Below are 12230 nucleotides of genomic sequence, written 5' to 3'. Positions count from 1 at the left end.
TGGTTTCTCCATCGAAGTCTTTGTGGATAAATGTTGTTAGACGACAACATGGCAAATTATGCAACAACAGAGTTTAAAAAATATTTCTAAGCAAATTTTATCATTTTGAAACTCTTCCAATTGTTACGTATATTTAACATTGACTTGAGAAAAATATTTTCTTTACATTTACCAATTTTTTTGTGTATATTTATATACTTAAAAAACAATATCACAAATTATATCTTTGAATTAAGGGTAGCGACAGATTTATCAAATATGGAAAATCACACCAATCTGAGTGAAACAGGATGAAATAACATAGGAAAACTGTAACGTTTTTCTTCCCCATATAATAAAACACATATTCTATTACATCTTCTGTTCTAGTGCAGTACTGCACAAACGCTATAGTTTACAGAACTCGGTAACAGCAAATCTCGGAGACAGATAAGAAAGTATTTCAAAAAACATTCTTTGACATTTTGTTTAAACTGTTTTGTTCATAATTTAAAAGACGAATCTGTCGAAAATTTATGTTTTTGCATATCAAACATTCGATTCGACGAATGTGCAAAATCACACCAATCTGAGAAAAACATGATGAAATCAGTGTAGAAACATGATAATGATGATAATTCCACTTTGTGAGTTGTAGTATCAGTGGCTAAAGACACGTGTTGAATTCTAGATAAATCTTTTTTATTTGCAAAAACGTTTCGGTGGAAAAGAAACTATAAATTTTTGCCAATACAGACAAAAGGGATAGGGATGTTATACCTGCAGTTGCACATTCTGTTCATAAACCCAATATTGAAAGTATTATATATCGCAGAAGTTTAGATGTTTTTTGGCTCTCGGGAAACTGCCACTGAAACATATATTCAAGAAATGAGTTAATTTTGTTTGTCGTTGACGTTGAATTTCTGAAGTCGTGACATTATGCCCACGAAAGGGTATGTACATGCACAGACACGTTTGTGTCCTTAGACAAAATTGCTCCGATTATTACATTGCTTCCACTCATATGAAAGTCGAGCGTCCTCAAACGCAAAAACTCGAAATCTGAGTTTCCGATACCATGGGACAGAATGCGCGTCCAAACCTCCAACACACCTAAAATTCAGAAGATTTGGGACTGATGTCGATTTTTTTCAATTGTCCTGCATACAAAGTTCCCGATATATTTTTGCGTGTTCTGAAACAGTTAATTTTAGTTGTTTTGCATATGGAAATGGGAAAAGCAGATTCAATTTCCAAATTAAATTTTTCATAATTGTTTAAATATAGGATTAACCAATATGTAATGGGCGCAAAGATCTATTGCATTACAAAGTCAAGCGTAATATTGGCGAGCAACGTCACCAATATAAGATGGCGATTCCACATATGCGAGTTCTGAAACCCAGGTATTTGGTTTGTGCATGTGTGGACGCTTGGTGTCGCGTCTGGAACAAAATCTTAGCTGCATATGAACAATTGGGTTCTGTGTGATCGCCTCAAGTTTAGAATTTCATACGTGGGCGCACTCTTAGTGTCCACGTAACTGTAACACGTAACGTTTTTAAGCAGTGCTTCACATAATTTCATTGCCCAACTCCTGTACACAACCTTACATCATACGCGAGAAAAGACGACAATTTTACAAACCGAGTTTATTTTATTTATGATACGAAACTAGAAAAAACAAACACGTTACAGACCTTCTGTAAAACCGCCTGACAACTAGGCAATAATAATCAAAATATAATCACGTGGCAATTCACGTTGAATCGAAAAAAAAATGCAAAAAAATAATTAGCAAAAAATCAAAAAAGCTAACAATGGAATGATTATCAGAAAATAATAAACGCAAAATTACTGATCGCTTACAAACAAACCCAATTCTACAAAACCGATATTTGTAACTAAGCAAAAATTATCATTTTGAAAATATTAAATTATTAACAATAATAATAACGGTAACAACAAGAACACAATATGATTTGGCACGCCTCTACTTTCAAAAAATAAGAAACAGGCAGTTTTATTTATAAACAGTCGTATTATTACAGTACCGGGGCTTTTTTCACAGCTTTATGAAAATGGAACGGTATAATATAATATATGGGAGGTTAGAACCATAACGAGAAGCAATATTATATATGAAATTGTCCAAGTGGATACCGAGAATATCCAAAAAAAGACAAATATGAGTGTGATACAAGGACTGCAATCAGGCCAAGTTATGCAGAGAAATAGGAATACATTTATCCATTTGTATCTACAATCAACCCGCAGTATGCAATATCATGCAAATCGCAATTTTAACATACCATATAATCCCTTACTTAATTGACTAATTTAAATACAAGTGATTTCAAGCAGCATACAATGTGATTATCGATTTTATCTTGAGAGCGATTAAAAACGATTTGATTCCAGAGCAGAAGAAGGTAAAAAGATGCCTCTATTTGTCCCCAATGGGTACTGCCGGTTGACAAATTCTGTGGGTTAATGGTATGAATGCAGAGTCACAGTCACAGTGTATGCCTGACTTAGCGCAACCTGTCTTCTTCATCACTTGGGTTGCATAATCAATTGGGATACCAAGATAATTTGCTCCACATTGAACAAAATTGGCCAGGAACTACTATACCGATTAAAATATTGACATTGCCCCCACCAGAGAAACACTAGCCTGTTACGCCAGACATTGCCATTTTTCGATTTTGCTTGGTTGTATAGAGAAGTCTCCATGAACAACTCAAACAACCTGACTGGAGGAAAACCTCTCTTCGCGACAAGCCTCTTGGTATGTGGGAAGACGCAGGTTATCTCCGTGTCTCTGTCTGCTGAGAGAACGACTTCGATGCGACGCATGTGTACCTGTTTCCGATGTGTGAGTAGAAGCTCGAGAGTTGGTTGACACGTCATCACCACGTTTTACACATCCGACGTCGTAATGGGAATTAGCATGATTTTGATGCTTATGGTTCTGATGTCCAGCGGTCAGGATAAGCGACGATCGCTTTTCCCTTCGTTCTTGAGGGTAACTTTCCGGTGCTTTAGTGAGAAATTCTGTCGATTTCGATCCCACGAGACATTTCCTGGCGGGAGACAATGTGTTGGTGGGTACGACCACAATTTCCGAGCTGAACATTTCACGCTCGTGAGAAAGATCATTTGTCAGAAAGCTTGTCTTCGTCGGTGAAGTGCTTGTTGTATACAATCCTACCGACGATCGATCTGAAGCAGATTCGGGGTTTTGATTTCCTGATTCAGAATTACCGGATTGGGAGAAATTAGAGGTAATGGCCCGACCGCCAATGTAAGTACTTTTTATTTGTCGCTGATAGATGACGCAAATCGCAATGGCAACAAATATTAGTAACAGAAAACCAGATCCGAAACAAACTGCAATCCATTGTGCTGTGTTCAAACCAGATTTTTCGTCTTTAGTCAAAACGATGATTCTCGTGTTTTTGTTACTATCGTATTGTCCAGCTGATAGGCCGTCCGCAATAGGTGTCTCACACATATCTCCCTTGTAACTTGCACGACATAAGCAAGAAAATTCCGATCCTCCTATCTTCATACATCTTCCGTTGTTTTGACAGGGGTTGTGAAAACATGGAGACTCCATTTCGCATCTTTTGCCAGAAAATTCGTCTGTACATTTACATTCAAAACCTTTTCTATTGTTGACGCATGTACCGCCATTTTTGCATGTGTTTCTTTCGCACCTCTCTGGTGGATTTTGACATCGTTTACCAGAGTATCCAAATCTACAAGAGCAGGTGTAGCCGTTTTTCTCGTTTTGACAAGTTCCCCCTGAAGAAAAAATATTCTAGTAAATGTTAAGTTACGTAAATGTAACTTACGACAGTTTTGCTTAAACTTTGATCATTGCTTAATTTCACCCTTATTACATAATTTATCGATTTCAAACTGTTGATCATCACGCTCTGCTTATATAAACTTTTGTATAACTTGCTTCAACAAATGTGAGAAATTACCAGCTTTTCATATTCTGCCAAATTACGATACAAGATTAGTATAAAGCACATCTTTTCAAATAGTAATTAGGTATCATCATAAAGGGTTTCCGTCGCACGCAAGTCAATACACTATGTACAAGAAATGGCGTCTCAAGTTGCTTCATCCATGGGAAAGTTTCAGATGAATAGAGTTATTAAACAAAGAATAGAAAGAGACATAAAAGCAGGATTACAAAATGAATTATGTCAAAATCTTAAATTTCATTAACCAATACTAAGTAAACCCGTCGACCGGTTCCGTCCTGTACAATATTAAAACTGTAGTAAATGAAACAGAATATTACTGTAAATAACATCGCGAGTTAATCGAAACACAAACAGCAAGGTAATTGTCCATATATGGAAGATTGAAAGCCAATCGTCTGTACTGGGTGAATATATTCAATTTACAAGATTCTAATTACCCAAAAATCCATGGGTATTTGCTGAATTTGTCTATAAAATAGGACTGTGGGAATGGTTGACACTTAGTTGAAACAAAAGCAACTTTTGGCGGGATTTTCACAAAGAAGATTGAACAATAAACACGGTAGGAGAGGCGATTGCGTTACAAACAAAAGCGCCCGTGTGTCTAATGGTTTATGGCAACATTGTCTAACTTCAAGCGAACTAATTTCTAGATAATATTATGTCAATCCAAGCATGGAGGATACAAGATAGTAATACTCATTGCATAGATACCAGCAGACCAATCATGAAATATCTAATCAACTTCAGAAATTATTATGGTAAATGAAAGTGTAAATTACCGTTAAGACATGTTTTCGGTGAGCAACGCTTGTCTTCGATTTCACAATTAAGTCCTCGAAAACCGTGTTCACATCGACACCGGTACTGTGTTAATTCTTCAAAGCATGTGCCCCCATTTTTACACGGCTTTGTAGCACAGGTGACGTGGGTCTTTTCACAGGTGGGACCGAAAAAATTATCTGGACATTCGCAGGTATATCCACCATATTTCTGGACCTACAAATAATAAATTTGCAATAAGAATATACATAAATTACAAGACAAAATCCACTACGCTCGCCATTGCCATCATATCCATTGAAGAGCCAACAAAATTATAGTTATAACTGTGCCAATTGATCGTGAACACACAGTCCATGGAAGCGTTTCGTCCTTAGGCCAATAGAGATCAATCACAAAATTCTTATTTATCAATCATTATAAACGGTATTTGTAAGTGATGGTATACAAGGTCCAATGAAATGGTTAGGTTTTAAACGGTTTTCCTATGTTTCCGGCGCTTTCTCTCCTTTTCCCCGGACCCTCGAAAGTAACCGATGCCTCACAGGCAGCTGTTCTTAAAAGGTTCCCACCAATATATCTCTATAAGCTCGAAAGAAAGCCATTGACCCTGACAAGCTCGTTTTTCAATGTTATTGTAGAAGCCCACGAATAAAGTGGCCGAATCTTGATACGTTAATTGTTTATATAAATTGTATTATCTGGTGTTATAAAAAGGAGATGAGATGTCTTGTTAAAGAATTGCACCATTTCGTATATAAAGCAAGCAATGCCATATATTTTGCTGGTATCTAATTTTGCAAAACGCGTCGTAGTATGAGGAAAATTGGTTACAGAATAAATAAATGTGAACAAATGACAACTCTTGTCTAAGCGATACGCTGTAGAGCTTATGTATATTAACTTACTGTGCATTTAGCCCCATTCTTGCAAGGATTAGGTTCACAATCGTTCATTTCGATTTCGCATTCCCTTCCAGTAAATCCTGGTGGACATTCACATGAAAAACTACCTTGTCCAGAATTGGTACATCTTGCACCGTTTTTACATGGTTTGTGGTTGGTACAATAATTCAAGTCTAAAAAATGAATACAGTTTTTAGTACTCTAAAATAATTTAAATAGCCCATAAGCTAATTAGTCTATGTAAAGTTTTTGGCAAAAATGTGTGTATTGGAATTTTTGCGAAATTAGGAATGGCTTATTATTTCCAAAAAAAAATGCCAAAACGATATAATTGGTTTAGAGATATATTTAAATATAGATTGTAAATAAAATCATTACAATTTTAATAAGTTATGAATATTCCAACAAACATACCTAGATTACAAAGCATTCCGCCCCATCCTGGATCACAATTACATTCAAAAATTTTCTGACATGTTCCGTGTGAACAGCCTGGGTATGTCTGACACTTGTCACATAATTCTCCTTCCCAACCCTGTCGACATCTGTAAAGCAAACAAGGCATTCTTTTGAAAATACTCAAAAACTAAACAACTTCAAAAGAATTTTGATTTTTAAAAATCTGAAACTGGTAACGTTACAATGAGATATCATTTGTAAGGGCTCTTGACGTTTTCAAGATGGCGCCACACCAAATTTTATTCCGTATTGCAAAAACTTTTGTATAAAGCGTGGGGAAATGGAACAAATGGTGAGCGAGTCTCACAAGGGCTTTGAACAAGATTTCGCTTAATCATACCCCATTAAATTCAGATTTGACATATAAAAGTACTGAGGAGTTAATGTGTACTTGAGAATGGCGACGATTGAGTTTAAAGCCGCGGGCGGTTCATTATCATCATGCAAAATAAAAACAATATTCGTCATAAGGAACTGAAGGATAGCGGCTTGGTAAAATCAAATCATGGACTGGTTTCTGGTCATGGGATTATCAAGATCCCTCTCAAAACAAAGGGTGTATACTATCAGTTAATATTTCGGGTCACATTATGTCTGAAATTTATGATACATTTTTGATGAAAATATTGGAATATGACTTACATGCATTCATTGGGTCTCTTGCAGTCTCCGTGTGTTGCATTGCAACCTGGCAGGCATATTGCTGTTAAATTAGGTAAAAGAGGTTATTGGCACGCTTATTAATCGATATTAATATCATAAAGGGGTACGAAAGAGATTTATAAGTTCGTGTTCAATCATGCGTATGATTTACCAAGTGGGCATATTATTAGTAAGTTTCTTTGGATCGATCGATGGCAGATAAATTAGCGGCACATAATTGTTAAACAGCTGGTTAGCGCCGCTCGAGAATCGAAAACAGTGTAGCACGATGAATAGCGACAAAAGCGACGCGCTCAGCAGGTGGACAATTCCCCCAAGGAAAAACGACATGTCGTTAATATTATATTTCGAGTCTCGCTCAGACGACATAATAACTCGGAAATATAGACGTAAATTTTCGCAGGGTGAAACTTTCTTCATGCTGCATCATCCACATATACAAAATACGCGTATATGAATGAAATTACACATGCTTGTTGTAATTGGTAATTTTGCGGATACAAATGATAACCTTGTGAATAACAAATTTGCACTTGAATGTGTACGATATCTCTCACTTCTTTTCTATAAAGTTACTATAACCACATATTCTACCAATCTAATAATATCGTTCTTACGTTCTGAGCAGTAACTTCCTGTCCCATCTCTCCAGCCATCTAAGCACACCTTTTCGCCATTTCTGTCACAGGTATAGTGTCCGAACATGTCGTCACGTGGACGGCAATATTTTGAGCATCCATCACCATAGTAATGTTGGTCGCATTTGACACGGTAAGAATATCGAAGAATTTTTTCCTGTTGCGTTTGAACTTCCGTCGCCCAGTCTTGGTTAGCATCGACATCTCCTTTCTTCTGCATACGAGCGATAAGTTTTCCTGGAATAATGAACAATGTTTTAAATCTGGCATATAGTCCACCAAACAACGCGACGTTTCACGTGCGTCACAATGATATTTAACCGAGTTCGGACAAAGTTAAAATCAAAAAGAATGTGTGCTTTGAGTCATGTAAAGAAATAAATTGTACTCGATGGCTTATCTTTGGAAGAAATCAAATTGCAAGCCTAAAAATAGAGAATGAAGCGTCAGAAACTACATTTATATGAATTTTGAACGATGCCGTCTAACCTTAATATTGAGTGAAATATGGCCAAATTTGTATGGGTCAAATAAATGAATTACGACGTTTTATATAAATGTTTCCGAATTCCAGTATAATTTCCCAAGGATACCTAACGCCTGTTCTTTCCCACGTTCTAGTAGTGGGCGAGTGATTCATATAGGACACACTTCATAAAAGTAAAACAATGAGATTTACGACTACATTACAATATTCTTTACAATCCCACTACTATATAACCGACGCGCTATAGAACAAGTGGCGCTGGGTGTGATAACGTCCATTATCTATTAGATTTAATCTCCTCAAAAGCAACACTATAATAAGCATCGTAAAGTAACGAATAATGTCCGTAGGGGATTGGCCCTACTCTCAATATACATTCTCTAGCAATTAATGATTCAGACACATTTTTACATTTTATAATTGCAGTCCGTATTCACTTTTGGAAGTTCTATTTATGTCGAAAATTACGCTCTCACAAATACCATTCTCTGACGCATTGACGTCGATCGGCGCACACAATATGTAGGACGGTAGGTATTCGATTTTGATGTTGTATTGTTTTATTATATGTCTATACCACAAGTCTCACCTGTCGGCGGGGAGTCGTCGTTTTCATGTTCGTGTGTGGCTTCGATCACAAGCGCAAATGACTTCTAAAATAAAAATATGAGAAAACACATTTCATCTATTGTTTGATAATCCATCTACTAAAATATTAACGAAACAGACATTGTAAAGTTGTAACTGGTTGTAACAAAATGTTCATAAAAACTTTGTTATTCAAGCTTGTCTGGATTAAACGAAAAATGAAAAAGTCGGTATTGAAACGCCGTACTATAGATAGGGTCGTTCTCAGAGTATTATAGCAGTACGGAACGTTTGCAAATAAAAAAGTAAACCTTAAAGCGCCTGTTAAATTAATCTCATATAACAGTTAATAGTCTGTTTGTTGATAATACAAGACAATGTTTACTTACAGGCCATGTAAAATTGAATTTTAAGCGTATCACATTCAATCCAATTGGATCAGACTGTGTGGGAGAGATTGTGTTGGAACCCAGCACGGGTGTTTTCGCTGATCCAAAAGTACATTTGGTCTCTGATCCTAATGACGATTGGAAGTGCGTGAAGCAGACATGAAAAGACGTTCGACATGGCTTGCTGCATATTTCCATATCTTTTACGATGCTGAGCTCACAACACTCCCCATTCTTTGCTCGGCCTGCTTGATTCACAAATTCATCGACTCTGATTTCAAATACTCCTGACGCGGACACCTGCAATAAAATTAATATTACTATTAGTAAGTAGAAACAAGAACCATCTCGCCAAGTGTTCCCCAGTTTTGATGTATATTTCTCTAAATAGTATTTATTGAGTCCTTGTCGATTGCAGGCCAAAGTTCATACGATATTTGCACATATCGCTAATCTGCTTGAAGCCGATTACCCGATTAAGCAATTCCGAGACGGGTTATTATATAAACTATAAAATTAGTTCTACAGGGATCAGCTGGATTATACTATTTCTGGTTCAATAAAAACTTTTAACGATGCATAATCGCGCCAATTTTTACTTACTCGTCGACTAACTTATAAATAACCTACGATTGGTCATTCCCGGATTCGCGACAACACGGGTTCGAGATAAAACAAACATTTTCGAAGCACGATGGTGGGAATTTGGAACAATGGACTGTCAAAAGTAAATCACATCAAAACATTTTTCAATCAATCGCGTCAAAGCCAATTACAAGGTGAAACAGCGATGACGTTTACCACTCAATCAAGCAGTAAAATACATACCTGTGTATCAAGCAACAGCATACATGCAAAAATTGCAACAGTAGTTTTATGTATCCCTTCGATATATTTCCATGATAGTTGCGTCTCCATTTTCACGCGAGTTTCAAACATAAATATATCTTTTGATGCAACGAACAGTTAACAGTAGTAAGAACAAAACTCTTCAACTTGTCAATAACTTTCTTGAAAACATAAAATAATATATTGACTAGAACTTCAAATTTAATATCTGGATAATTCAAATAAAACTTGTGAATAACGTATTTATTCATAAAATGAACAGTTTCTTTATTCCCATTTTAGAATATCGTTGAATTCTCTTAAGCTAGAAACCGCTTCGAAATTAAACATGACGTGAAAACACATCACTTCCACATTACCAACGCTTCCTTCTCACTTATTTAAGTACTGCACCCATATACTAAAAACAACAAAATAAGACTCGGTCGAAAAATTAACCGTCGCTGATAAGCTCAAAACCTATTTGGATTAGGAGCTACTACGAATCCATTCGGCGATTTTCAAACTACAAACAAAACGCCGTATGTTCCTTCTTTCTCTCTCCGAGACCGATAATTGTGCTCGTCCGCCATATGTCTCTACTTCGGTCGAAGGCGCGTCCTACATTTACGTGTTCCTTTCTTTGAAAAAAGCACTAGCGAGTCGTAGACTACTAATTTTATTCAATTGTATTGTAGATTTTAGTAGACAAATTCACGGTAGATAGTCGGCTACGTTAAATATTCCTAGAATTTATTTTTAATGAAGTGGTGGTGACGGTCGAATATGATATATTCGTCTGGCGTTACAATTGGCGGCCTGTTTTCATTTCTTTATTTGGCCTAAATATGAGTACGAATATCCTTTCAATAAACATAGCCTATTGATACGAACAATTCTTATACTACTACGACAGCGAGCTACCTAACGCACAGCAACCACCTGTCTCTAGAGTCCAGTTACAAAACCCTGGGGGCTAACGAACCCTGTTGTAAAACAATATGACGTTTACTACACCGATGACTCGCCTATTAACGAAATTCGTTATGACCACAAACAAAGCGCTTTTTTCGCATCTTCTAATTATTGTCGTGCGAGCGCCACACAACACAGGAACGAACATAAACAAAAACAATCGACACAGAACAATAAAAAGCACCCTCGTTATCAGTATCGATACTCAAAAACCAACAATCTTCTTCCGACCGTCACTGTCAAAGTAAATTGTCAAAGTCCTGCCAAACTGGCGTTTTAATTGCTCGTAAGGGTAACGTTATCTCTAGTCGGATTGATGGAAGTCTATCGCGCGCGCTGTATTGTTCGGCTATTTGTCAATGATAAACGTCTTCCTGCAGTCGCGTGGCAGACGCACGAGAGCAAACTGTGCTATTATAAATATTTATTCACTCGATTCCTCCCCACGTACGGCGTCTGCTTACCGCTGCGTGATTCCCACTCAAGAATTAATATGATAATTTAGCTATACCCTAGTTTGGATTATTGGTCTATTACAAGACGAAGATGTTCTTTATTTTCACGTCATGCTCGTCATGGCTTAGTTGGTTTATCTACTATTTTATAAAAAGCATCATTCCACTTGAAACCGCAATGGACGAAATTCCAATCATTATAAATATCAAAACATCAGATTACATTCAATAAATGCAGGTACACTCCTAGTTGCGAAACCTATAGTTTCTGAATATTCTGTTGAATGCACAACAAGTGCGAAGTTGCAATCGTTTGCTCAATGCCTTGACGGAATCTCAAACAATTATTTGAATCTGAAAATAACCCCGAAAGTTGCATCGATTCGAGAGGGCGTGAATTATACACGTATTCAAACAATATTTTTAATAAATGATCGAGTTAAGTATGATAAGTAAGAATGTCAAATCTTAAAATATATCAGATTTAATCGATGTAAATTATATGTTATCGTAGTTGTCATTCATGTCGACGAGAGAGGGATAATATTTAACTTTGCTTTTCATGACCATGATTAATTTGGAAAATTCTATTCAAATGAAAATAATCAATTCCAAAATAATGATTCCCAAAATCTTAGTCAACCGCCACAAATGATGTTCTGACTAGTATCCATAGACATATATATTTCATCTTCAATGATTTCGAGATGAGTAGTATTATTACTAAAATCGTTTGACATAATTTTACTCAAAGAAAGATTATTTGTTATGATTAATACATACAATCAGATACTGATGAATTACGTGTAACATATGTCGCAAGATAACAATTATATACAAACACTCCCGCTTTACGACAGCTGACATATTTGGATAAATTATTCGGAAAGTCCGTGCGTGATATTGTGGGTGTTCGTAAGAAATATTCAAAACATGATATGCTTGAACTGCTAACATAATTACCGGCGTTGGTGGACACTAATGAAAAATCATACTATATAATTTATTTCCGAGTTTCTGGTGTTACTTTTGCAGCTTAAAGCGGACAAATACGAAAATAAATGGATACAAGAG

General features: G+C 36.3%; 1 protein-coding gene across 1 annotated transcript; it reads right to left on the bottom strand.

Moving 5' to 3' along the window:
- Positions 1–1619: 1619 nt before the first annotated feature.
- On the bottom strand, positions 1620–9976 carry LOC120326021 (uncharacterized). Its single transcript, XM_039392227.2, has 9 exons — positions 9727–9976; positions 8899–9198; positions 8511–8574; positions 7414–7671; positions 6776–6836; positions 6089–6219; positions 5678–5847; positions 4769–4985; positions 1620–3792 (listed from the first exon to the last, which is right to left on the bottom strand). Exons 1-9 carry the CDS (start codon positions 9835–9837, stop codon positions 2726–2728), a joined length of 2379 nt encoding a protein of 792 aa, XP_039248161.1. The 5' UTR covers positions 9838–9976; the 3' UTR covers positions 1620–2725.
- Between the last annotated feature and the right edge of the window lie 2254 nt (positions 9977–12230).

This window comes from Styela clava, chromosome 4 (assembly GCF_964204865.1).
Source record: "Styela clava chromosome 4, kaStyClav1.hap1.2, whole genome shotgun sequence".
NCBI classification, from domain to species: domain Eukaryota; kingdom Metazoa; phylum Chordata; class Ascidiacea; order Stolidobranchia; family Styelidae; genus Styela; species Styela clava.
This window is presented reverse-complemented; position numbering and strand designations above follow the sequence as displayed.

Excerpts from the sequence above, each read along its gene's own strand:
- LOC120326021 (XM_039392227.2), bottom strand. The coding sequence starts at position 9,837 with ATGTTTGAAACTCGCGTGAAAATGGAGACGCAACTATCATGGAAATAT. Across the intron at positions 6,220-6,775 it reads AAGAGACCCAATGAATGCAT|ATGTCGACAGGGTTGGGAAG; the intron begins GTAAGTCATATT and ends TTTGCTTTACAG. Across the intron at positions 5,848-6,088 it reads CGGAATGCTTTGTAATCTAG|ACTTGAATTATTGTACCAAC; the intron begins GTATGTTTGTTG and ends TTCATTTTTTAG.